Source organism: Rhododendron vialii, chromosome 12a (assembly GCF_030253575.1).
Source record: "Rhododendron vialii isolate Sample 1 chromosome 12a, ASM3025357v1".
Taxonomy (NCBI): domain Eukaryota; kingdom Viridiplantae; phylum Streptophyta; class Magnoliopsida; order Ericales; family Ericaceae; genus Rhododendron; species Rhododendron vialii.
The window spans coordinates 7,253,858-7,279,708 of NC_080568.1; the positions used below are offsets into that span (position 1 = coordinate 7,253,858).

The following is a 25,851-nucleotide window of genomic DNA, read 5'->3' on the forward strand; positions in this document are numbered from 1 at the left end:
AAAAATTTCGTTAAATATTTGAATTTTTTTTGAAATACTTATTTTTACTTTCAGTAATCCGTCGTAATTAGATTCTAGTCCTTCGGAGCTAATCGAATTAGATTCCAACCGACTACTTGGAGGAACCAAGCAACCAAACTCACCCAGTTACTAGTTGAACCTTTTAAACCTTTTGCCTTTACCCATTGGTCAATAGAAGTTAGGGTAATCTTTGTCCATTGGACAATAGGCCTCCCATTTAAATATTTTGGTAAGTACAAGATATAGTATTTTAATGGTGTATATCCACATGTGCAAAGTACATATATGCATTGTTTATTAGGGATTCTCCCACCCCTCCATTGTCCATTGGTTATTAACCGCTAGGGAAACTATTACCCATTGGGTAATAGCACTAATCTTCCAACATGGTACAAAGTTTTATTTTTATAATCAAGATTTGGATTCCCATGTACTTTTATGTATTAAAATATTAGGGTATATCTAAACCCTAGATTTCCAAGTACTTTATTGAATAAAATAGTACTTGTACTTTATTATTATTTTAATGGAGAAATCTTAAATCATATATTTTAATACCTATGTATATATAGGCATGTGTATATATGCATATTATATATAGGCCTAAATCTCCCTAGTGTACTCAATTTATTTGTTTAATGGGGTATGTGCCTAATTAGATTTCTTTAATGGGGTATTTGGATTTGAAAATCTTATACTTTTGTACTTTTATGTTATTATATGTGTATATATATATGTAGTGTACTTGAGAGAGAGAGAGAGAGAGAGAGAGAGAGAGCGAGAGATGCCGAGAGGAGAGAGAGAGAGAGAGTGAGCCGAGAGGGAGAGAGGGATGGAGAGAGAGAGAGAGGAAAGAGGAAAGAGAGAGCAAGATTGGTTGTACCTTCCATGATCTTCCTACATCTTTCAAATCCATGGGTGAATCTTCCTTCCTAGCTAAGAAACTAACCCTCCATTGTCCTCCATTGTACTTCTATGATTTGTTTAAACACCAAATCTTGTACAACTATTTTTCTTTCCATCAAATCTTCCAAAATCTTCCATAATCAAATCTTTGGTACAAATCTTAGCCATGCAAGCCTAGGGTTAGGCCTTGATCTTCCAAGATTGCATGACAAGTGTCAACATTTGAAGTATGATGAGAGAGGGGGGGGGGGGGGGGCGGGGGGGGGGGGACCAGCCTTAGAGAGAGAGAGGGAGCTCAAGTTTTGGCTATAAATAGAGCCATTCCCATGCCATTCAACAAACACCTTTTCAATCTTCAACTTCTCTCTCTAGAATTTCCTTTGTTCTTGCTTTGTTCTTCTTGTTCTTGAGTTCTTCAAGAAACTCATTCAAAGCCGCCACTAAACCGCCACTCGACCACCCTCTCGATCCAAAAGTAGTAGTAGTAATAGTCAAGGTCAAGTCTCGAGAGAAACCTTTCTCTTTCGAAGCTACCATAAGCATTCCGTAGGAAGTTACTCCGCTCGATCACCGATGTACTTTCCGTAGCCGCCCTACCGCCAAGAAGTAAGGTAGAACCCCTTGCCCCCTAACTCTACGTATAGAACCGTATGTTAGAAAGTAAAATACCTCTACTCACTTCCCTAAGTATAAGTAGATTATCCTTAACGGATTTCGAAAGATAGAACTTATCGTTTGTTTAGAAATATTTGTATTTTGATCTTTAAGATGATTATGAGCATGCATATATGAATTGTTTGTATTACTTGTGGTGTGATAAAGCATAAGTGATTTCACTCCAAGGGCGTCCGTACATGTGGCGTTATGCTATAAATGGTGATTGAGTGTGATAAGTAATATAGAATTGGATGATCTTGTTAGAATGATTCATGCTTACTTTTGTTCTACCGCGGAGTCTATGCATGAGAACGAGACACAAAAATCAAGGAAGTAGAAACATGGCACCTAGGGTGTGGATAATGATGAGATGTGTTTTGAAACCGCAATGTGGCCGGACTTAGTAGCCCATTGTGTGTATGGAAACTCACGATGCGGCCGGACGTGGTAGCCCATCGTGTAGATTGTGAAAACCGCAACGTGGCCGGACTTGGTAGCCCGTTGTGTGTATGAAAACTCGTAATGTGGCCGGACTTGGTAGCCCATTGTGAAGATTGCCAATGCGGCCGGACGTGGTAGCTTCATTGGTAATGTGGCTTGGTTATCCGCGGAGAGGAGCCAATGCAAGTTTTGTGTGCCAATGGGAACCCGATGCGGCGGAACCATTGTGAGGATACTCGGGAACCCGGCGCGGCGGAACCGAGGTTGGGTGTGTTAAACAAACGGATTTTGGGAAATGTTGATTTGTATATGAAAATGGAGATACGGTCTACGATGAGTTGCGTAGGAGAAACTCGAAAAATCTTGGACACCAACGATAGTTATATAGCGTTTGCGGATACGTTTTTGATATTGTCTTTTGTAGCTGTGTATACACGTATCATGTGGAAATCGATGTCTTATTGTTTGTAAGTTAAGATAGGTGGGTAAGGATTTTTCTATTGAGCTTTCGTAGCTCACGGTGTTGCCTTTTTGGTGACCCTGACATATTATATCGGTGGCGACTCTGGTATAATGTGTCAGACCTTGTAGATGTTCAAGACGAACAGTTCACCGTAGAAGCTTTTGGAGCAGAGGAGCTTGCCAGAATGGAGGAGCAAGCGGAGCAGTAGTTAGGAACCTTAGCTATCTCCCTTGTTGAGTAAATGTACCCTTTACTTATGATGTATTTATGATGTAATAATGAGCTAGACTCTCTTTATTATGTAATAAATGCCTCATTAACGCACCCAAAATTCGAGGCGTTACATTAACAGTTTTTGATCCCACTGTAGAATCAGGCCAATCCCAAAAATTGCTCCTCCAATCCTTCCCCATAAATTCTACATTCCAATATATCCTAAATTCTTCACTTTAAAATTTCCTTCACTCTCAACCCATCACAGGAAGAATGCAGTTATAATCGATCAATACTCTGTTCATGGCTCAACCTCCATGCATGCCGGAAAAGGAAGAACGCTGCCGCCGCTGTCTCCACCTCACGCAGACATCCACCGAAAAAGGAAGAACGCCGCTGTCACTCGATACAATTTTTTCACCTGGATCTGGGTAATTGAACAACTCATTTCATTTTGTTGTCATCCACTTTTTTCCCCTTGAACAGCCCTTTGTTGCCCCTTCAATATGATTTCAATAGTCTCGCTAACGCCGACCGCACCTTTGTCGGTGTTGGAATTGAAAAAGATGTTAATAAGTTGAGGGAGGATTATTTGCCAGAAGTGAGGAACACGGTGGACCTAGGCCCTAGGGTGGATGGTGGCAACGAGGTTGCACATCAGGTTGCAACGGGGAGAGAGAGAGAGAGAGAGAGAGAGAGAGAGAGAGAGAGAGAGAGAGAGAGAGAGAGAGAGAGAGAGAGAGAGAGACAGAGAGAGAGAGAGAGAGTGAGTCTGGGTTGTGAGCAGTTTTATTTCTTTTGTTGGGATTTGGGGGAAAAACATCCATTACGCAACATAACCAAGCCATCTAGGTTTGGATAAAAAATTCAGGGTTGGGACCTAACCTAACGTGAAAATGTGGACCGACCTCTAATTTTCTATATTTAGTTTTATTCGATTTCATGGAAAGATCGGAAACGGTTCATTATGAAAAGGCCTTTGGCCATCAGCTTTGTGAATTTTAGGAATTGGCCAACCAGACATGATAAAGTGATCATGTTTTATGAAATTAACATGATAAGTTGACAACATTTGTACATGTATTGATCATGTTAAAATGCTTACGTATTATCCAAAAAGGTCATATTTTTAATTGATCATATTCCATGAAATACGATTAAATTACCATCAAAACAAGTGTCATCATAATTAGCGTTTCATGGTTAAATTATCATTCGATTTCAATGTTTCATGACCATTCGTAATCTAGCTTGAAACCGATTTAATAAACATGACGTACTCCAAAAAATATTATCATTGAAATAAAAAAAGTAATCATTCAAATTAAAAAATTACCAAAAAATCATGAATTATGATTGTTTTGATGCGATTCAATTTGAAATATAAAAGTGATAGGATAAAAAAATAAAAGTAATCAATCATATTTAAATTTACCAAATTCCACTGAATTAGGAAAACAATTCAATCCAATCCCACTAAATTTGGAAAACAATCCAATCAAATCCCACTAAATTAGAAAAGCAATATAACATAATATATGTATATCATAGTGAAAATGGTAGGAAATGTAATTCATACACTAAGAGGATGAAAACATAAGCATGAAAAAAAGAACGGAATGAATTTTTATATGACATGGATAAAGATGATGGATATTTAAATATTCCAAAAAAGAAAGGGTACGTAGGTGTTGGAGATGATCCAATTGTGTGCTTATTTGTATCATGAGCAAATCTGTGATGACGTACCCGAGGGGGAGGGTCTCCTGGCAAATTTCACAATGGCGTTCTTGTTCTCGCTGATTCTTGAAAGAACATATCAAGGATAATGGAAAATGAGGAACAATTTATATATAAGCATATAACAAAAAGACATACAAAAAAATAAAGATTGTATTGTGCTTTTAGCTTGAATTACATCAATTTTTTTTTTTTAAAATGCAACCCCGGTTATAGTATTTTATGATTAGCATGATCCGTAATCAAAGAAAATAATTTTTCCTTGCATTTTTTTGAAGCAAATTATTGAATTAAATCATCGTACTTTAATTTATCTAAGTACTCATTTTTAATTGAGCTCATAGCTATCCAATTCACTTAATCTCTTTTGTGACATAGCAGTCCAAATGTAAATTTTTATCAACTTCACCTTCAAAATGCTCCTTTTTTGCCAAAGCGGTGACCAGTATAATCAATAAAATCAATACAAAACTCATACTATTTGAAAACCACCATCTTTCTGATAAGATCTTGTAAATTCAAGGTTGCCAATCTATTTGTTGACTCTCTTGGCAATATTGTTTTCAAATGTCTAAATTCTTAGAACTCTTCCCCATAAGTACCGGCTTAACGAGTCTACTAGAATAGCCCAGTAGATCGTCGAGCAGGTTGATGACAACCCAAAAACCATCGGGAGCGTCCATGGCGGCTACCTCGCGGCTTCAAGCACGTCGTTCCTCCTCGGCTTCATGGGCAACACTCCAGACCCAACCCGACCACCCTCGGAACCTTTCGATCGAGTGGGCACCCGTTCGAGACGAGTTTCAGGGGAACAGGGGCGCCGGGATACTCGAACCCTGCACAACTCTAAAGGAGTATTATTTTTGCTGTTAGTAAACTTTGTAAAGATTTTGATCATAATTTTCTATTTTTTAGTTTTCTCCTCGAGACAAACTAACAATCTATAAAAAATAAAAAAAATTGACGCAAAGCTCACCAATATGAACTTTTTTTGAATGGAGACAAGAAATAATCTAGTTTTTTTTTTTTAACCCCAAACAGGCCCTTGGATGTTGGCTTGCTACAAAAGATTAAAAGAGGAATAGTCGAATATGTAAGCTGATTCGAAGACTCTGGCGGTCAAGAAAAAAAAAGTTCTAGAAGAGGAATAGTAATACACGGAACTCATGGCTAAACCTTGGTTAGGAATAGTAAAACCCATATACATTGACCAATACTCAAACCATTAGCTATTTAGGGCCCAATTGGATGCCGTACCCGATTGGACAGTTACTCCACCGTTTGGTATCATTTTTTGCTCCTGTATTCGTTTCTCCCCTTCTTCGTTAAGACAGGCCTCATGGTACTAATTTATAGCCACCTCTGGAGGTAGCCATAACTAATCCAGGGCAATACAGGTGAAATCTTGCCATTTTTGCCCTCCCTAATCCCCCTCTTCATCACCTCTTTGCACATGCACACAGAATGGAAAAAATGGAAAATAGAGAGAGGAAAAATAATGGCCGGAGTTGTCATTTACAGTAGAGAGAGAGAGAAGTACCGAATGTCACCGTTGCCGTTCGAAATTCGGCCGTCGCCGGTGTGGATTTGACCATCCACCGTCTTCAAGTTGCCATCGTCGACTGGATCGTGGGTGGGTTTTGTAGAGAGAGAGGGGTCTGGAACAGAGGTGGAGGGTTTTGTCTGGAACAGAAGAGAGAGAGAGAGAGAAAGGTGGGTGGGTTTTTGTAAAACCGTGTAATTGAGAGGTCGAAAACCGTGGATGGGTTTTTTAAATTATTAAAATAATTAAATTGTTAGTAAGGAGTAAATTATTATTGATTAATTGTGGTAAAGTAATTAATTTTATTAGATTTTGTAATAATATATTTTAATACTGCGTAAGGGCAAAATAGTCATTTGTTAGATTTTTACATCATACACTCTTCCTTATACACCCATTTTATCATCCATCCAAACCAGGTCATTTATTTTTTAATACACCTTCTATAAATATCACATCAATGTGGGTCCTCCCTTCTTAACTAATATCCCTTACTATCTTATCACCTCTTCATAAATAATACACCAAAAACACATACATCATCCAATCGGGCCCCTAGACTTTGATCAAGAAACATTATCGCCTCACGCGGTTAGGCTATCCTGTTGCCTTCCGGTTACAAGCAACAATATATATTCTTCCCCAAACATTTCTTTGGGAAACTGAGAGAGAGAGAGAGAGAGAGAGAGAGAGAGAGAGAGAGAGAGAGAGAGAGAGAGAGAGAGAGATTTGGCATCTGATCGTCGCAGCGCCACAAGCAGCTCCTGTTGTCCTCTCGGATCAAGAGCCAGCGGTAAACATGAAACTGCTACTACTATCTTCGTTGCTTTCTTTGACTACATTTTTGTTTTTAGGCTTTGTTTGGAATATATGGAAAAGAAAATAAAGAAAAGGAAAAGAAAAAAAAGAGAAAATAGAGGGAAAAAATTATTATTTATTGAACTTAAAATTATTATTTTATTTTATCTTTCTCTTCCAATGAAACAATGAAAGGAAATTTTTTTTAATTTTCCTCTCCTTTCATTTCTTTTCCATAAGGTCCAAATAGAGCCTAGTATTTGAGTTCCGGAATAGTCTTTCCCCATTCATTTATGGAGTATGAACTTAACGCTCAAAGCCTCAGAGGCGGGCACGGGGTTAGGCCCTTAAGGCCATGATCTATATTGGGTTTTGTAGGAATTGGGTTTCGTTCTGTTCGCATTTGATATCTCATGCCTCTGTTTTCTACAGATGCCAAGCGTAATGAAGGATCTGTACCCCAACGGAATGGTCGTGCGCCTCCGCAGCAAAAACAACAAGTACCTCTTCGCCGGAGAAGACAAAATATCCGTAACCCTAGTCGAGAGCGACTCTTCCGAAAACGTCCGGTGGACCGTCGAATTCTCTTACGAATCAGATGACATATTCCGTCTCAAGAGCTGCTACGGCAGGTACCTCACCCCCTCCAACCAGCCCTTCCTCCTCGGCTTGACCGGACGCAAAGTCCTCCAGATGGCCAGCCGCCTCGACTCGTCGGTGGAGTGGGAGTTGGTAGAGGAAGGGTACTAACTTAACTCAACACTCCTAATTATCATACAGTATTACATCGAATCACCTATGATCTCCACTCACACAATTCTTAGGGTCACATAACGCCAAAACCCAATTTGTTTGCTGCCAAAATTCAAAATGAAATTTTTATCATAAAATGACTTATTTGGCCTCCTAATCCATCGTATGGCAAGAACCCGGCCTTCTTTCAATTCTCTACAGTCTTCTTCCTCCTCTAGCTAGTTCTGTCACCCCAATTTCATTTCTTTACTTGCAAAACCCAATTTGTAACTTTTCTAGTGTTTGTGGAGTTCGAATCTGAATAAACCCACGCCTTTGTTGGACCTAAACAACTCAGCAATGGAGAAAGCTGACTTGTTCTCCTTACCGAAAATAAAACAAGCTGACTTGTTCTGTTACCTATTTCGAGTTCTTCGAATTACAGAGAACCGATTCCAGTGAGTTTTGGCAAATAAGTCATTTAATACTAAGAATTTCACCTGAGTTTTGGAAGGAACAAATAGGATTTTGGCATTATCATTGATGGTTTGATTTTATTAGATAATTTTTCTTTTGACTTTGTTAATTTCACGTCAAAATTTTGTGAATCATTGGTTTGTCTCAACAACCGTAATATAAAAAAAAAAGAAAAAAACTGCAATCAAAATTTTCAAAAGTTGGCAAAAGACAAAAATAATTGAAAAGCGACTTACTTTTTAAACCATTTTTATCTTTACTGAATACTTTTAAATTTTGGGTCATGTTTTTTTACTTTTCTGACTTCTTTCGCCGAGATAAATTTCTAACAAAGAAAGAAAGGCACTCTTCCATGAAATTGACAAGGGGGAGGCCCCAATATAATCAAATATATAGTTTTTAATTTCCGTTTGACTGAAAAAAAAATATAAAGTTTCACTAGCTTAACTGCTCTCCAAATGAACTCGCCGGTGCTTGTGTCTCCTACTAGCAAATATGAAAAGACAATGTCGAAATATGACTCTCAAAATGGTAAATAATTCACGTTTATTATTTGCAGTAAGGATTGGGTGAAGCTCATAACGCGGGACGGGAGCTTTTTGCGGGCCAATGGCGGCCTTCCACCATGGAAGGATACAGTCACCCATGATGTTCCTTGGGCATTCCAGGATTTGGTCCTTTGGGATGTTCAACCGGTTGAGATTGGTGATATTTGCGTGATATTATAGATATAAGCGCCTAAGTAGGATGAATTAGCGCGTTAGAGGCGCGTTTTATCTCATGTTCCATTTGATACCGTGTTTTGTCTTGTTTTGAAATTTTTGTTAAGTTTCGCATGAATAAGGTGGATTTCACGCCAAGATTGGATTGCGAGGCCTTGAAGCCGGTAGTTGGAGAGTTCGATACAAAAAGCGCAAAGTCGAAATATTAAACGGTGTTCGAAGTTGTTTCGTTTGGATTCAATCAAGTAGAGTGTCAGAATTGCAAGTCGAAAGTTCGGCATAGAACTTAATTAATCTACAATTGGAGATCTTTGTCTTCAATGGGCCTCATAAGTATTTGTTATTGTGAGACCAAGGAGGGCCCATGTTTCAACAATTGGCTTACACGGCTGGAAATTTAAAAGAAGGAAAATAAGGGTTTTCATGAGGTCGGTCGGCTACGGGTGATATAGATATATGTAATCCCCACGAATGCATAGTGAGGGGAGGGAACGTTGGCTGCCGTGGGAAATAAAGGAAGAACGGGGCTTCTTTTCTTTCCCTTTCAAGTATTTTTATGCTTTGTTCAATTACTCACACTTCAGTAATTCGTTTTTAATTTTTGTTCTTTATCAAAGTTATTCGTTGGTTCTTATTTAATTTAGATATTTTGTTTATTTTTCATCTCCCGTAATAGAAGCATGTTTCAAACTAGGGTTTCTTCTTTTTTATGCATAATGATTAGTAAGTAGTTTTTCTGAGGTATGGTCGCTGGGTAAAGACGCGATGCGACCTAATTAGGATTCGTCTCTCAATTTTCTGCACATTAATTTAATTTAATAATTTAGTTGATGAAAACTACGTCCGTTGGACGAATCCGAGGCATTGCTAGGGCTCATGTGAGCGGGAACGGAGGACCAAAACCTGTTCGCCGCTGTGTACGGGACCGGCAACCTTAGGATTCTCATTCTTCGGGGTTTTCAATTCTCCCTAAATTTAACCGTTTTTAGAACTTTGAAAAGCGAGCTGATTCTGATTGGGTAGCAAGCGCCGGATTTCCTACGATCGCGCCTCTCTTTTTAATCTTTCGAGCAAGTTATCTGTTAGTTTTAGTTAATTTCAATCAAATTACAAGGGGTGGCTACCTAAGAGCCCGTTTAAATTATAACAACCCGAGTTTTTAGTCATCACACATCACCGTCTTTGTGGATTCGACTATGGACTTACCGGATATTATGCTACGTCGGTCTCCGCCCTACGCTTGGGACAACCCATTATTTTAGGTCTAGGAAATCGTCAAGCAATTAGGTCGGATTAGTTGCCGCAACCAAAACCGGGTTTTCAATTGGAATCGTCGGAGTTTGGGTCGAGCTTTGGGTCGAATCATTGGCACAACTCCCCCAATTTTGTAAGACAGTCAGTATGTCAGTAATAAATTCTGTGATGAATTAGTAGGGTTTTATTTGGGAAAAAAATAAGACATCAAATTTGTGAATTTCTTCGGATCAAATTTTTTTTTTTTTTGTGAATTTCTTAATTAATTAACTCACTATGTTGTTATCTTAACTCCATACCTCACCATAAAATTTTCCTAGATCCGAGACATTATGAAAATACTCCATACCTCTCCTTTAACTAACTCCGTACCTCTCCATAAAACTAACTTTTTGAGCCGAGATGTTACAAAAAACTAGTGGATGTCCGTGCTTGAAGGCACGACGCAACGTATTTTTAACCCAAAAGTGAATGGAATTAGAGAAAATAGAAAAGTAATAGATGACAATAGGTACTCCATTTTGTTAAATTTCAAGTGAGTCCGTCTACGTTAGAGCACAATCAAAGTCCAAGAAAAATCAAACTCAGTGTAATAATTTATTAACTCCAACACGTGTAATAAGACCACATGCGCGCCCTTGCACGTTTTATAGGCACAACACAAACAATGATGCCAAAAGCCCTAAATTACCTTGGTAGAGAGGAGAGGAGAGTCGGGTAACCCATCGCAGCTATATCAACTACAACTTCACGGCAATCATCAATAAAGTAACATATTCATATCATCATATTGTTGGAGCTAACTTTGAGGTATTGTCAGTGTTGAGTACTCTCTTCAACTCCCTGCAAGTGGGCGGTGGAGCCCCCAGGATTCGTTGAGGTGTGCAAAAATTGACATAAACATCTGAGTTATCAAAAAGGAAGTACATGAAAGGAAAATAAAAATGTTCTTTTTTTTTTCCTCCCATTAACAAATAACATCTTAGACTACAAAAAAAACTTCAGGTCCTTACCCTTGAATCCTTAAGGGTTGACCGAAACCAACAATGGGTCAGAATTATAATCAGAATCTCAACTATATTTGTAACGTCCCAATTTGGGTCGTTACAACATTGATCATAATTTAGCGAATCAAAATCTGACCGACAACCTGTCTCACAAATTTTTTATCCCACAATTGACTCATAATAAGTAGTAAAGCCTTCAATGTAGATAAGCAAGATTTGTATTAACAAAAAACTGGAAGACATGTACAATTACGCAGGTCATACACCAATCCATACACATTTAGGAATATAAAAATCAATATCATCGCAAACCAGACCACTGATTCAATTAACACTAATTCTGTCATGACCATAGAAAAGCTCCAAAAACAGTATCGTGGATTTCGTGATTGCCTATGCCTAAAGGCATGACACAATACGTCGATAAAAAAAAATGGCGCGACACAACATTTTTTATTACAACTTAAAAAAAATTATCCATGGAGAGAAACAGTGTACTACTCTAGACAACATGACATGAAATTGCCTCAAAACATCTAACCTAGAGAGAGGGAGAGAACGTGTAGAAACATTAGAATACCCGAAAAATAAAAAGATTTGATTACCTCTTGTTCTGACAAAGTAAAGGTAATGACCCTCTCTCTTTCTCCAATCAAGGTAGGAAGGAAGCTGATTTCTTCTCTTCTTGGAGAAGCTTACGAATTAGATTATTAAGAAAAAACGTAGATTCATTGTTGAAGGAAAACGTATGTACATGCTACTCCGTTTTGAGGAAACAACGTAATTATCAACTTTAAAAAATAAAGAATGTTTCCTTTTAGCGTATGAATCAAAAAATGTTTGTTTCGTTTTTTAAAGTAAAAAAATCAACCTAAAAGGAAATTATTGAGTTAGATGTAGGAAAATTAAATAGGAAAACCTTTTTAAGGAAACAATGTAAAAGCAATCAATTGAAAAGATTTACCGGTCATAAGGTTAGGGGAGTTTATATTAGGAAGTATATTAGAAAGTATTCTCTCGATTAGATGGCTACAACTAACATGAATATTGATCGGACGGTTGTAAAAGGTGCTGGGTTTATATGTATAGACAAAAACCGTTATGTTTTATAATATAGATTTCCAAGATCCGAGTTACGGAACGACAAGTGCCAAGTGGTCACATCTGCTCTACCGAACAAAACAAGATCGTCTGCAAAAAATAAGTGGAAGAGAGGAGTACGCCCTACATTCCGCCGAAATCACATGGGATCGATATATAGGTATTCCATACACAAGATAAAAATGCAAGTAGAAAGCGGGTCGTCCTGTCTAATGCCCTGATCGAGATGGGTAGAAAAAATGCCCAAGGAAGACTTGGATTTTGCTCTCCTCAATATCGTCACCCCCATTTTATACTTGAAAACTTGTCATCCAAAGAGTCCGGCCGTGACTTTACAACTCTCCCCGACAGTTGACTAACTTAAGTTCATGCGTTTAATTCACAGCACGGGTGCATATGTAAATACTTGAAAACTTGTCATCCATAGAGTATTGAATTTCAAGAGACTGACTGGTCGAACAAAGACGAAAATTGGCCATTGTGATCAAGGAGTCTTGTGTTGAAATTCCCAATGTCTCTTCGTAACTTGAGCCCCTTTTAATTCAGGTTAAATACTCTAAAAGTTATTTTTCGTGGGATGCCTCTTTTACTTTCCACATTATTATGGGATTTTACGTGTTTATAGGGCTCATTTTAGATGTGTATACGCTACGCTACGACTATTACCTGTTTCACGATGTGATTAAAATACTCTTAAGGCACTTGAATATTGAGGCATGGTGCTTCGTTTCCATAATTAATATTCTTCACTTCACTTATTTTCTCGGTTGTGTATATCTAAATCTATAAATAAAATTGTATGGCTTCCATCTATTCTCATGAATAAGGGGTGACTAAGGACAGGAAAGGGCACTCCCCTTGTTTTTTCTTGTTGTGTCACTTTGTACAAAGGGCTAGTCCCTTGAGAACTTTTGTTGCGTGGTGCTTTAATAAGACTATAATATACGTACATGCATTCACTAATAGTTTCGTACTGTTCGCTGATTATAGTTGGGTTTGACTGTTTGAGTTAATTACTAGTAGATTTTGCTCTATCTATTTTACAGACAGCGGATGAGGCAGTTTTGCCCACGTTGAGGCAGCTAATGGAATGTTCATTTTCCTTGAAGTAAGGAATCTAAAAGATAGATAAACGAGTGGTCAATGGAATAATTGATTATTTAGGTGTTGAAAGAGATTTATATTATCGTATTGATAATGAGATAATTATGAGTACATATTTGTTTATGACTTTTAAACGAAGTTAAAAAAAAAAGAAGGTATTATATTGAGTACCCTTATTATGAATATTTCTGGAACTACAATGATGTGATTTTTATGGATGGTGGATAAAAATAAGTTGGTTTGGATGAGCTATTTAAAAAAATAGAGGATAAAATAGTACTTGATTTGAATGAGAGATAAAATAAGAAAATAATGTTGTTTTGTAGTTGAAATGTTGGAGGAGGGGGGTAAGGAGGGCCTCATCCGCCCGGATTGGGTGTGATTTTTGCTTGCCAAAACCAAGGCAAAAATATCACATCATGTCCTCATCCGGGCTGATTACTTCATCCCCTTCCATTAGCTGCATCCAATTAGGCCTCTAAGGTTTGGTGATGTCTGAGACTAACCCTACGTAGGGGTTAAGGTGTTTTAATTTTTCTCTGTCACAGAGTAAAATCATGAAAGAAGTTGCCGAGAAAAAAAAAAAAAATCATGAAAGAAGTTACAGTTGGACAGCCCGTCTCTCATGAGGGTGTTCTCATTTTAGTTAAAATACGGATTCCATTTTCCAATCGAATTTCGATAATTCTAACCGTTCAATATAATCAGAACGTGATTTTAAGGATACCTTCCGAAATCGGCAAAAAAAATTCCAACATGATTGGCACCCTCGGCAATAATATTCATGATGTTCTACTATGGTGTAAAAGTTGTCCGGTTTATATACAACTTGTTGTAGTCTAATACGAATAATTAACTGCTTTGTTAAATTAAAATTGCCTAGCTTGAAGTACAAGCATTGAAGCTAAATATGGTTTCAATCTTTTAATTTGCTAATGTTACGAATTTTCATTGAAATGTTAATTGGAGTACTATTTTTGATGAAAAATATTGTTTCATAGTTTATATCACTGCAACACGAAAGGGCCATAGGGAGGATTTAATTTCCTTGCCAAAACACTTGATTTCCTTGCAAAATGCATTACCTCGCAAGTTTTCCTCGCATAAACTTCGTCGCGAAAGGTATTCGCGAGGAAAATTTATATTTCCTCGCCTATTCTACCACAATTGGCGAGGAATTTTTTCCTTGCAAATACCATTCGTTGTCAAAAAAAAATTCTGCCATTTTGTCGCAAAAGGCTACGAATTTACTACTACCAACAATAATACGAGGAAACTTTTTGGCCCCATGTATCGAACAACACAACGCTAGTTGATAAAAAAAATACTTCATATTTTTTATAATCTTGTATTCGATTAACGCTAGCATTGATCTCATTCTATGAATTAAAAAATATATGTGTAGTAGAAAATGAATTTGAAGTATCATGTGATGTTACCCCAGAAGCATAGAATGATTTTTTTCTCCTCATATTTTTTTCTCCTCCGTCAATTTGGTAAAGAGGGATTCATAGAAAAGAAAATTCTAAAAAATTACGATTGAGGATTTGGATGTTTTTTCTCCACATCCAAAACCCAATTCCTTCGAATCCCATTTTCTTAATTCCTCTAAATCCCAAGCCTCAAAGTCTACTTACTCTCCTTTTCATTCAACTCCTCTATTTAGTATACCATTTATCTCATGCCTCTGTTTTCTACAGAATCAAAGCCTAAAGAAACTATTCCCCAATGCAAAACCGTGCGCCTCCGCGGCAACCACAACAAGTACCTCTCCGCCAAAGAAGACGAAATATCCGTAACCCAAGATGAGAGCGGCTCTTCCAAAAACGTCTATTGGATCGTCGAATTCTCTTCCGAATCAGAAAACAAAATCTGTCTCAAGAGCTGCTATGGCAAGTACCTCACTGCATGCCTCCAACAGGCGCTTCATCCTCGTCTTGACCGGCTACAAAGTCCTCCAGATGGCCGGCTTCCCCGACTCGTCGGAGGAATGGGAGCCGATACAAGAAGGGTAACTTAACTCTCAACACTCCTACTTATATGTATCTAATCACCAATGATCTCCACTTACACAATAGGTGGTTTGGCTTAAATAGATAATTTTTTTTTTTGACTTTGTTAGTTTCACGGCAAAGTTTTGTGAATTATTGTTTGTCTCAACAACACAAATATAGAAAGAAAAAAAATTACGATCAAAACTTTCAAAAAGTTGACGAAAGACAAATATAATACACCATTGTGGGAAGTGCTAGAATACACATCACTTATTTGAGTGTGCATCATATGCATCCTCATTGAAATACACTAAAATGTTATGATTCCCAAAATGTTATGAATCTATTGCTAAAAAGTTACGAATCATATTGATGAAAAATTACGAATTTTTAGTATAAAAGTTACAATACAAAATAAAATGTTATGAATGACCAGTCCTACAAGTAATTTTTTATAACCACATAATAGATACATATGGTATACATCTTAAAGGGGTGTATATTGAAGACTTTTCATGTTTTTTTTAATGAACCGGAACCACGCAGTGTGTGCAAAGTGTATAATCAAACATGAGACAAAATGTCTCAACAATTTTAAATTTTGGATCATGTTTTTTTAGTTTTCTAATTTCTCTTATCGAGATAAATTTCTAGCAGAGAAAGAAAGGCACCCTTCTATGAAAGGGACAAGGGGAGGCCCATATAATCAAATATAAAGTTCTACTAGCTTAATTACTCTCCAAATAAACTCACCCTCCACACCCAAATACACACATCTACACTCACAATAGGGGTGGAGCTCGCACACATTACACACCCAGAATGTGTGTGGAACCCACTCCTATTGTGAATGTAGGTGTATGATTGAGTGTGTATTTGGGTGTGAAGTTAGAATTTCCGAATATGAAAAGACAAAGTGGAAATATAACTCTCAAAATGCTAAATAATTCAAATTTATTATTTGCAGTAGGAATCAGGTGAAGCTTAGGATGCGGGACGGAAACTTTCTGCGGGCCAATGGCGGCTTTCCACCATGGCTGGATTCGGTCACCCATGATGTTCCTTGGGTATTACAGGATTTGGTCCTTTGGGATGTTGAAGCGGTTGATATTGTGTCGGATCAATCGCCGCAACTAAAACCGGGTGTTCAGTTGGAATCATCGGGGCCTGGGTCGAGCTCGGAGTCGAATCATCGGCATAAGTCCCCCAGTTGTGTAAGACAAGAGGTCAGTATGTTTGTATTAAATTCTGCGATGAATTAGAAGGGTTTTATTTGGAAAAGAAACGAGACATGAAATTTGTGAATTTCTTAATTATTAATTAATTCACTAAGGGCCCGATTGGATGCGGAAAAAGAATTGAGGGTATTAGTTAAGAAAATAGATAAGATTTTAGGGGATATTGATTAATAAGAGATAATCCACATTGAGTAATGTTTATAGAGGGGTTGATTAAACAGTGCTTGGATAAAAATGTGAAGTGAATGATTAAGCTAGCCGGGTGGTTAAGACCTTGGGATTTACGGGTCTTTTCTCTCTTAAGTTTCAGGTTTGAAAGCCTGTGACGCTTAGTCCCAAGTGTTATCAACTAAGATGATGAGATTAGTCTCTTAGAGATTAGTTGAGATAATTGGAAGAACATAAAATCTTACGAAACCCATTTTCTTAATTCCTTTAATCCCAAGCCTAATTACTCTCCTTTTCAACTCCTCTGTTTTACCTTTTATGTCATGCCTCTGTTTTCTACAGAATCAAAGCGTAATGGAGCGATTCCACAACGCAAAAGCCGTGCGCCTCCGCAGCAACCACAACAAGTTCCTCTCCGCCAAAGAAGACGAAATATCTGTAGCCCAAGACGAGAGCGGCTCTTTAAAAAACGCCTGCTGGACGGTCGAATTCTCCTCCGAATCCAAAAACAAAATCTATCTCAAGAGCTGCTACGGCAAGTACCTCACCGCCTCCAACAAACGCTTCCTCCTCGGAATGACTGGCCGCAAAATCCTGCAGATGGACGGCTTCCTCGACTCGTCAATGGAGTGGCAGCCGATGTGGGAAGGGTAACTTAACTCAACACTCCCAAGTATCATACAATATTACACTTAGAATCACCTATATGACCTCCACTCATACAATTATATATTAGGGGTGGTTTGGCTTTATTAAATAAATTTTCTTGACTTTGTTGGTTTTGCGTTAATATTTTGTGTATTATTGATTTGTCTAAACAACAGAAATATAGAAAAAGAAAAAATGCCATCAAAATTTGTAAAAAGTGGACTAAAGTCAAAAATAACATAAACCAAACTGACTTTTTGAACTATTTTTATCTATACTGAATATTTTTAAATTTTAGTTCATGTTTAATTTTCAAACTTCTCTCATCGAGATAAATCATAATCTAATAATTTCATGAGAAATTAATTTTTTTGAATGAAGACGCATAAATAATCAAATAATAAAGTTCCACTAGCTTAACTGTTCTCCAAATAAACTCACCGGTACTTGTGACTTCTACTAGCAAATGTGAAAAGACAATAACAAAATATAACTCTCAAAATACTGAATAATTCAAGTTTATTATTTCCAAAAGGAATCAAGTGAAGCTCAGGACGCCAAACAGGAAATATTTATGTGCCAATGACAACGTTTGGCCATGGCGGGATTCAGTTACCCATGATATTCCGTATCGGACAGCTAAAAAGGATTGGATCCTTTGGGATGTTGATGTGGTTGAGATTGTGTCAAAACAGTCCCCACAACCAAAACCGGGTGTTCAGTTTGAATTGTCGGAGTCCAGGTCGAGCTCGGAGTCAGAATCATCGGCATAAGCCCCCCAATTTTGTAAGACAAGAGGTTAGTGCAAAATTCTGTGATGAATTAGAAGCGTTTTATTTGGAAAAGAAATAAGACATCAAATATGTGAATTTCTTAATTAATTCACTATGTTGTTATCTTTCCTTTAACTCTATACCTGTAGAGACCTGGGTAATTTTAATTATTGAAATATTTATTAAATGCCTAATGGGAAAAATAGGATTTAAATGGTGGTTATTAGAATTAAGGATTGAAGTGAGAGAATAGAAGATTGAGGGAGTGTGTGTGATTAAAAGATATATGAGTATATAAAGTGGGTATGTGGTGTGTAGGAGATCATTTTCTCCCATTCCTCTCTCTCTCTCTCTCTCTCTCTCTCTCTCTCTCTCTCTCTCTCACGAAACCTTGCTCAATCTCTCAAGAAACTCTAGAATCAACCTCCCCTCAACCTTCTTGAGCTCGAAGTTCTTTGGGTAAAGCTTGGAGAATGGTTTTCTTTGATTTCGAAGTTTAAGGAGGCTAGGGTTTGCTCAAATCTCGTAGATCTTGGTTTTCGTCGCGAGGTAGGGATTTCTTTACCTCTTTTATGTGTTTATATGTTGATTAGATGTGAAAATCGAACCTTGATCTTCCCTAGTTGTACTCTAGAAAGCTGTCAAAAAAGTGCAGAAATCGCCCAGGGATCGATCCCCAAGCATGAGGGATTGATCCCTCAATTCAAATATGGATTTTTCACCTAGGGGATCGATCCCCAAGAGAGGAGGGATCGATCCCTCCCATCTCTGAAAATTCTGCTCGTCTTCTGGGTTTCAGTCTAACTTCAAACGACCATAACTTCTTTGTCCGATGTCTGATTCATGCAAACTTTATATCGATTCGAAGGTCTTGAAGTTAGCTTTCCATTGCTATCAAAATCGCCTTAAGACTCTGATTACACAGAAAGTTATGACCATTAGAGTGAGGGTGTGTCAGTTTGCCAACATCCGTTGGCTACTCCTAAGATCCTCGTTCTATCATTTTGACTTCCTATGATTAGTGGACGTTAATCTTAACTTGTTGGCCTCTCGTTAGTGAGGAACGTATAAGGAATTACTTAGTTAGAACTTCGTTTAAATACTTTCTATTGATTGTTGGTACTTGTGAATGTTTGTTTCATATTTATGATAATGTTGGCATGTTGTATGAAGTCTCATCTATGAATGTGAACATGAGGGAGTCTTAACTTGCATATCGTGTGAGAAAGTAGTTGTTTGAGTTGGAAGTTGGTTTAGAGAGTCTCGTAATGCAAGGGGTGGTAATACGGAGATTTAGATGGGTCTCGTAACGCAAAGGGTGGTAATACGGTGACTCAAGTCGTTAGGGATCACTGTGACGCAAGGGGTGGTAACACGGTAATTCTTGTGGTGTTATACGGTAATGCAATGGGTGAAAATACCGATGGTGGAAATTTGGGATAGCGAGTCGTGTTGAGGTAGTAGAGTGCATGAGTCTTGTGAATTGTGTGGCTATTTATGATAATGGCATATCCTTGAATGATCGTAATGAATGTTGATACACCTATGAGTTCATTGTTATCACTTGATTGAACTATATCTCCTTGTTATCTCATTTGCACTTGGCTTTATATTTATACATAGAATTGATAAAGATTTTTCTACTGGGCTAGTATAGCTCAACCTAATATTTCTTTTCAGGTTCAAACGCTGAACAATAGTTTGCATGCATTCATGTGCTTGGATGTGGAAGACTCTTAGAAGCTAATTTTATTGAGTTACTTAATCAGCTTTGTAATGACTTCCTTTTGATCAAAATGAGTTTGTAACTAATCATCAAAAATTTCTTTTGACTAAATCATTTTGTAACTTAGTAATTGGTTGTACTTGTATTTGGACTCATTTGGGCCCGGAGTGCCAAAGTTGTATATTTTTAAACTTGGGAACTTGTTTGTAAAGTTAACAGCTAGGAACTCTTTTGGGTATTATTTATCTTATGCGAGAATCTTTTATTGAAATGGATTATTTATTTATGTTGAAAATCGAGTCGTGACAATACCTTTCCATACGAACATGTGTGCGTAGCATTTTTCAAATGAGAGAAAATTATATACACCAGTAGTATAAACATTTGTTTCTTCCAAATCAATTACAGTGTCGTCAAACAGTGGTTTCAATTAATAAAATATGACGATATGGTGCAATGTATTTAATTTGAAGAAAACAAATGTTTACAGTGGCGGTTGTAGACACCCCAATATGGACTTTTCAGATTAGTTTACTTTCGGTTTTTAATTCCTCGAAGATGAAATGGATCAAGAACACCCTGAAAATGATAGCATGTTTCAGTATTGAGTGTTTGCAAAACCCTTAAACCTAGTCAAAACCCTACTGGCACGTGCTGGTGTGGAACCCTCGCGCGCGGGTCAAATGGACATGTGTTGGTTTGGCTCGCGCACCAGTCTGAGACGCGCATGAGCTGGTCAAACCCTATCCCATCACTTTTATTCAACCATAATCAAGAGGACTTTTGGGGCCAAAGGAAGGCCCTGTTTGGCCCAAATTGCAGTCTTTGACGGGAACAACCTTTACACCCCATAAACACCTTTTTCCCTTCCATCCAATGAGAGGGAAGGCTTACGGGCTAAGACACCAGCATTTCTTTGGCTGGTATCTCTCCCCTATTCCCTATATATACCCCTCCTCACTCTTTCTTCAAAAGGATTAGAAAAAAAAGGTTACCAAGTTACAAAACTTTAAGCACAAAATTCTAACTCTAGCTTCTTGTTCATCACTTCTTCGCCAAAGAAAGACATTGGCAAATAACACACCTGGTTTCCTACCTAGCAACACACATCCATCCATTCCTTAAAGCTCAAACACAATTCAAACCCTAGAATCAAATGTATTACACCTTTTGTACTGCTCTCTATTCTAATCCTTGAGGGAGGCTGGCAGGGTCAAGACTGATAATCAATACCAGTTCTGACCTTAAAATTTGCAATGTTTGATAAAAAACTGTAGTGGTAAGGACCAGTGCGTGCCGGTCCATAGCACGCGCGCGCCACTCCGTGGCTGCGCACGCAGATCTTGCGTGAGACTTGGGGTTTTGTTGTTTTATGCTCTCCTTTGTATATAGATCACTGCAAGCATGCTAACAAAAAGTTTACTACTTTACTTAGTTAAAACTGCTGGTTTTATTTCAACATGCATACCTGCTATTATGGAATACCCTTGGGATCTTTCTGGATATGTTCCAGAACCCATAAACATGTAGAACCAAACACTGGATTGCAAGCTCAAACCCGCGCGCGATTGTGAACTACCTGCGCACGCAGGTTCACCTCTGACCAGTGAGTGGTCTTTGCATGGGTAATTTGGCTCTAGCCATTGTTTTATCCCCACACTATTTATGGGGTGTTTTAATCATTTTGTGACTTTGTACCCCTTTCAAACTGTCTATAACTGCGTAGTTTGTCCTGAGTGTGCATTGGTCATTTTCAAAATCCAGAGGATTGAAAATAAGAGCTGTGAGTTTGAACATACTGGCGCGCGCAGGTATTTACGTAGCGCACGCAGGTTTAATCAACACGCAATGACTTGATAGTGCATGCTGGTTTCTTTCTGTGCACAACACTCCAAAATAGTGACCTTCCAATCTGTTTAAAACTTCCACAGGAGTCTGTTTTCATCATATACTAACTGTTCGAGTATGCTATCTATCACATCCTGCAAATCTGTTACAGTTTTAATCCTTTTAAATTGTTTTTCCGCCCTAATTGGCTAAAAATTGATTAATAAAGAAGAATCTCAAACATTTTCGTAAAATGCTTAAGTAAATACCGATCTCCGGATTGGGCCAGAGGGGTGCCTTAAAACCATTTCCCTCTCGTAACCTGGCTCCCGAACCCAGATATGGTTATGACGGACTTGTACCTTCACCTTTTCAAATTAAACAGAGTGGCAAGAGTTTTAAGTTCGGTTCATTGGGTATCAGATCTTCAAATCCAAGTGGCGACTCTAAATTAAGCGCTCATCTGCCAGCGCTCTTCAATCTGCCTTTGTTCTTAAGGACATGTTGCCCACATCGGTGTAAATAATTTAATCTCATTTTGTAATACATAGGCTTAGATTTTCTATTTGTCAAAGAAAAATGTTTGAAAGCAGTTGTTGTAACGAACGCTATGAATGTAAGGTAAGAATAAGAAAAAGAAAACTAAACAAGAAAGCACAAGATATATGTGATTCTCCAAGATGAGTACATCTACGGACGAGGAGAGAGAGAGAGGATTCACTAACTACCGCGAAGAATAGATACAAAGAGCCGACTGTAATCCATAACTGTAGAGATGCTACAATGTGAGAGAGAGAAGCCACAAAAGGATTAATCCCTGAAGTCCCCCAAATCCCCTATTTATAATAAGGTGCAAATACAGGAACAACATAATTAACCAATGTGGGACAAAGGAATTCTAGGTGTTCCCAGCAACAGTTGCCATCACTTGCCAAAGCTTTTCTACTAATTAGATATTTTTACTTTTCTGGAATATGTAGGTAAGTAGAAAAGATACCAAACAGTTAGTCCCCGCTTCGTTTTTCTTCCCTTCCCATTTTTGCTTGTACAAATTCAAGATCCAAAGAAGCAAACAGAGTCTGAATTGAAGGAATTATTCATCTGTTTACTTAATTTCACCTGTTATATTTCGATTTCGATATTGATTTTATTTTCTGTTTTTGATTTGCAGTTGAATGACTCTAAGTGTAGTTCAGCGTCTGAGGCCGCGGATGGATATTCGAATGTGAATGAGGGTTTGAAGGAGCTTTCTTTCATGTTCTTGGGGAATGGTCTTGATGAAATGGCTAATAGACTAGAGGAGGAGACGAGGCTTGAATAAATAATAGTGTGCTCCCGCGGTTCAGAACTTTCACTTTAATGGAACCTACAATATTATCATGTCTTGGTAGCACGTTTGCACGGGGTCAGATTCTGTCCAGTCACCCCGACCAATTTCGTCCAGTTTTTTGCTTTTTTCTAAGGTGTTTTGGATATTTTGTAATAAAATTTTACCCGAACAAATCTGCGTCGTTCAAAACATTTTTGGACGGCTCCAATTCAAAAACTTGACGAAGCTGGTCGGGGGTGATTACATGCTCTTTTTTTCTAGTTTCTTGAGCAGAAAATTGCGTGTATGTCTAGTTTTGCACGCATTAACTGAAAACCTAATTCCCGCTAAGTTTGAGGTATAAAAGCAGGGGTAATCCTTGTGTGTGCATTTTTCGAGCTCGTGGGAATGAGATAAAAAAAAAAAAACCTGGACCGGCCCGTACTAGCGTTCACATCTCTACCTTTGCTGCAGTTACCTGAACAAGTTCACTGCTCCAAACAATAAAACAACTTTGAAAATTTACACAGAAAATGATCTTGTTTCTTATTATTTCAACCAAATCAGGAGTTAAAAAAAAACATAAAAAGGAAAAGGAAAATTAGTAATACAAGAAAAAAGATTACAATAAATGCAGCAAATACCACTTCCACATTATGCATCTTAATTATGTATTTCTTTGCAAAGTACGAGTATTAAGAAAAGTTTATCTATCAGATACTTTTTCCCATTACATGTTAATTTGTCTATAATTTTATAAAACTAAAATCATGTACCGAGAACATAATGAGAAAATTTTCACGTCAAAGTTAATTTCACAAGCACCCAATGAAACCACAAAACCATTGCCGATAAGATCTTGTAACAGCTTGTTTGGTTTGGAATTTGGATTTTGAGTGAAAAGATATAGGAAGAAAAATGAAAGTAATGATTGAGAAAAAAATTATTGAAAACTGTGCGCAGAAAAAAAATCCAAAATTCCTAACAAAACAAGCTCTAAGAGCATCCGCATTGTAATAAGCAAATGGATGTGAATAAGCAAATTTAACAACAATGCTCAAAAAACACCCCACATTGTAATAACCAAAGTTACAAGTCTTTTAGTAAATAACCAAATTCCACTCATTCCATAACCAAACTTAACAACTTTTACCAATAACCAAAACTCAATAACCAAACTCAACAATTAAACTCAAAACTCAATAACTCAAAAACACCTCATATTGGAATCGTCTCATCGAGACGAATAATTTGGTATGGTCCGATTGGATGCGTGATTAAAACTCGTTTGCGATTGGACAAATGTGCATTGTGTATTGTGGGGTTTTTTTTTTGTTAGGGATACAAAAATAACCAATGTGGAGGTAGAGGTTGTTAAGTTTGATTATGAACTAAATGGATAATCAAATGCTGACGTGGCACATTTTGATTATTGATTTTGATTAGTACCATTGCGGATGCTCTAAGTGATCACACATCTAGTAACATATGCAATGCGCTAACTGTCTCTCTTTTTTGGGAGTACATTTTCTTCACAAAAATGTTGTAGAAAAGTCCTAGTGTTTGTTTTTCTCTTAGGAAAAAAAAAGATGATGAAATTTGGCAGGCGAAATCAATCAATTCGATTACCGTACACTGCACATCTATTGGGGCTCAATCTGGACTCCAAAAAAATACAAAAAGATATTCATAAATTTTAAAATAATATTTTATGAGGCCATGTGAAAAATCAACTCCAACGAATATCAGTAGATATGTTTTTTGAATTTGTAGGTACGAAACTGCAAAACTAAACTGTTCATTCTTACGAATTCTGAGAAACATACCTACTGATATTCGTTGAAATTGATTTTTTATAGAGTCCCATAAAATATTATTTTGAAATTTATAAATATTTTTTTGGGGCCCGATGTGGGCTCCAATAGACACGAGGTGGACACTCACAGCGGTGTACCTAGACTTTCCGTGCAAGAAAAGGTATGTCCTCAAGGGGGCCCCTTTCACAAAGAATTGAAACATTTTTTTTCTGACTTTACACCTAATCAGCCAAGTTGCCAGTCAATGTCAACCACTGGGCTCTCGTTGCTTCTGCGTAATTCTGGGTTTCCCACTTGTTCGGACATGGCCCGCCTTTCTTTGGCCCTTTTCCTTTGCGGTCACCTTCTCTCCGGGCAAATTCATCATTAACTATAAGTTGACTTGGACTTCGTGTTAAAAAAAATAAATACTTCTCTTCAGTTTCATTTGGGACCGGAACTTGTAGTTTGCCCGAATCCTTTCGATTAGGCATGCGATTGGATCGGATTTGATCCAAATCCGATCTAATTAAATTTCAACGCGCTCCAACTCTAAGTACATCACTTTGAAAGCCTAACCTTCATGTACTCACAATGAAATTTCCTCCTCCCATAGAAATTTCAATTCATACCTCCCTCTCTCTCTTCTCTCTCTAGAAGGTAACAAATACCTTCTAACAGACACCACTTCTGTGCTTTTGATTCTACATCCATTTACTTGTGATCACTAGCTATGGAGTTTTTCAACGACACAAAGGCAGTAAAGCTCCGGTCCCACCACAATAAATATCTAGTTGAAGCCGCCAACAAAAAAAAACCGTCCATCAAAACCTTAACGAGTCTACCAGAATAGCTTTGTAGATAATGGCAGATCAAAAAATTTAATACAAAAGAGTCACCTCTCGAGTATATATAGAGTTGATAAAAATTTCGCTAATTTTATCTCTTGACAATAAAAAAATGAACTAATAAAAACATGCATAGACACAACATATTTGTCTTGCTTATTTTATCTAATTTTATCTTGTGAAAATACATAAACAAAGGATAATGAAAAACATTTTAAAAAATGAATGGATTAGTGTTTCAGTATTTGTACTTTATTTGCTTTGACCTAAGCGCCAGCTGGGCTGGGTTTGAGCCTCTCTAGCTTTAACTTAGAAGAAGCTTCTTTTTTCTTTCACCGTTTAAAA

The 25,851-nt window shown here is 37.6% G+C and overlaps 2 protein-coding genes across 5 annotated transcripts in view; both read left to right on the plus strand.

Moving 5' to 3' along the window:
• Positions 1 to 6,571: 6,571 nt before the first annotated feature.
• Positions 6,572 to 9,369, plus strand: LOC131310381 (uncharacterized). 2 transcript variants are annotated; one of them, XM_058337367.1, is made up of 3 exons: positions 6,572 to 6,777; positions 7,215 to 7,414; positions 8,551 to 9,369. In XM_058337367.1, the coding sequence occupies exons 2-3, from the start codon at positions 7,215 to 7,217 to the stop codon at positions 8,717 to 8,719; spliced, it is 369 nt and encodes a 122-aa protein (XP_058193350.1). In that variant the 5' UTR covers positions 6,572 to 6,777; the 3' UTR covers positions 8,720 to 9,369. The 2 variants fall into 2 exon arrangements, with proteins under 2 accessions (XP_058193350.1, XP_058193348.1); XM_058337365.1 differs by having other exon boundaries at positions 6,584 to 6,777; positions 7,215 to 7,525.
• A 4,615-nt stretch (positions 9,370 to 13,984) lies between these two features.
• The window catches only part of LOC131310386 (uncharacterized), a 67,555-nt gene continuing 55,688 nt past the window's right edge, over positions 13,985 to 25,851 (plus strand). For 2 of the 3 annotated variants that reach the window (XM_058337374.1, XM_058337375.1), the window contains exons 1-3: positions 13,993 to 15,190; positions 16,144 to 16,399; positions 16,922 to 17,229. In XM_058337374.1, the coding sequence (XP_058193357.1) occupies positions 14,985 to 15,190; positions 16,144 to 16,399; positions 16,922 to 17,229 (770 nt within the window). In that variant the 5' untranslated portion in view covers positions 13,993 to 14,984. Of the gene's footprint in view, positions 15,191 to 16,143; positions 16,400 to 16,921; positions 17,230 to 17,762; positions 18,026 to 22,724; positions 23,275 to 25,851 lie in introns of those variants that run through there. The other variant, XM_058337373.1, reaches the window with a different exon arrangement.

Bases quoted from the DNA above. Each gene is read 5' to 3' on its own strand.
- LOC131310381 (XM_058337365.1), top strand. From the start codon at position 7,215: ATGCCAAGCGTAATGAAGGATCTGTACCCCAACGGAATGGTCGTGCGC. The intron at 7,526-8,550 runs GTACTAACTTAA...TATTATTTGCAG, and splicing joins TGGGAGTTGGTAGAGGAAGG to TAAGGATTGGGTGAAGCTCA.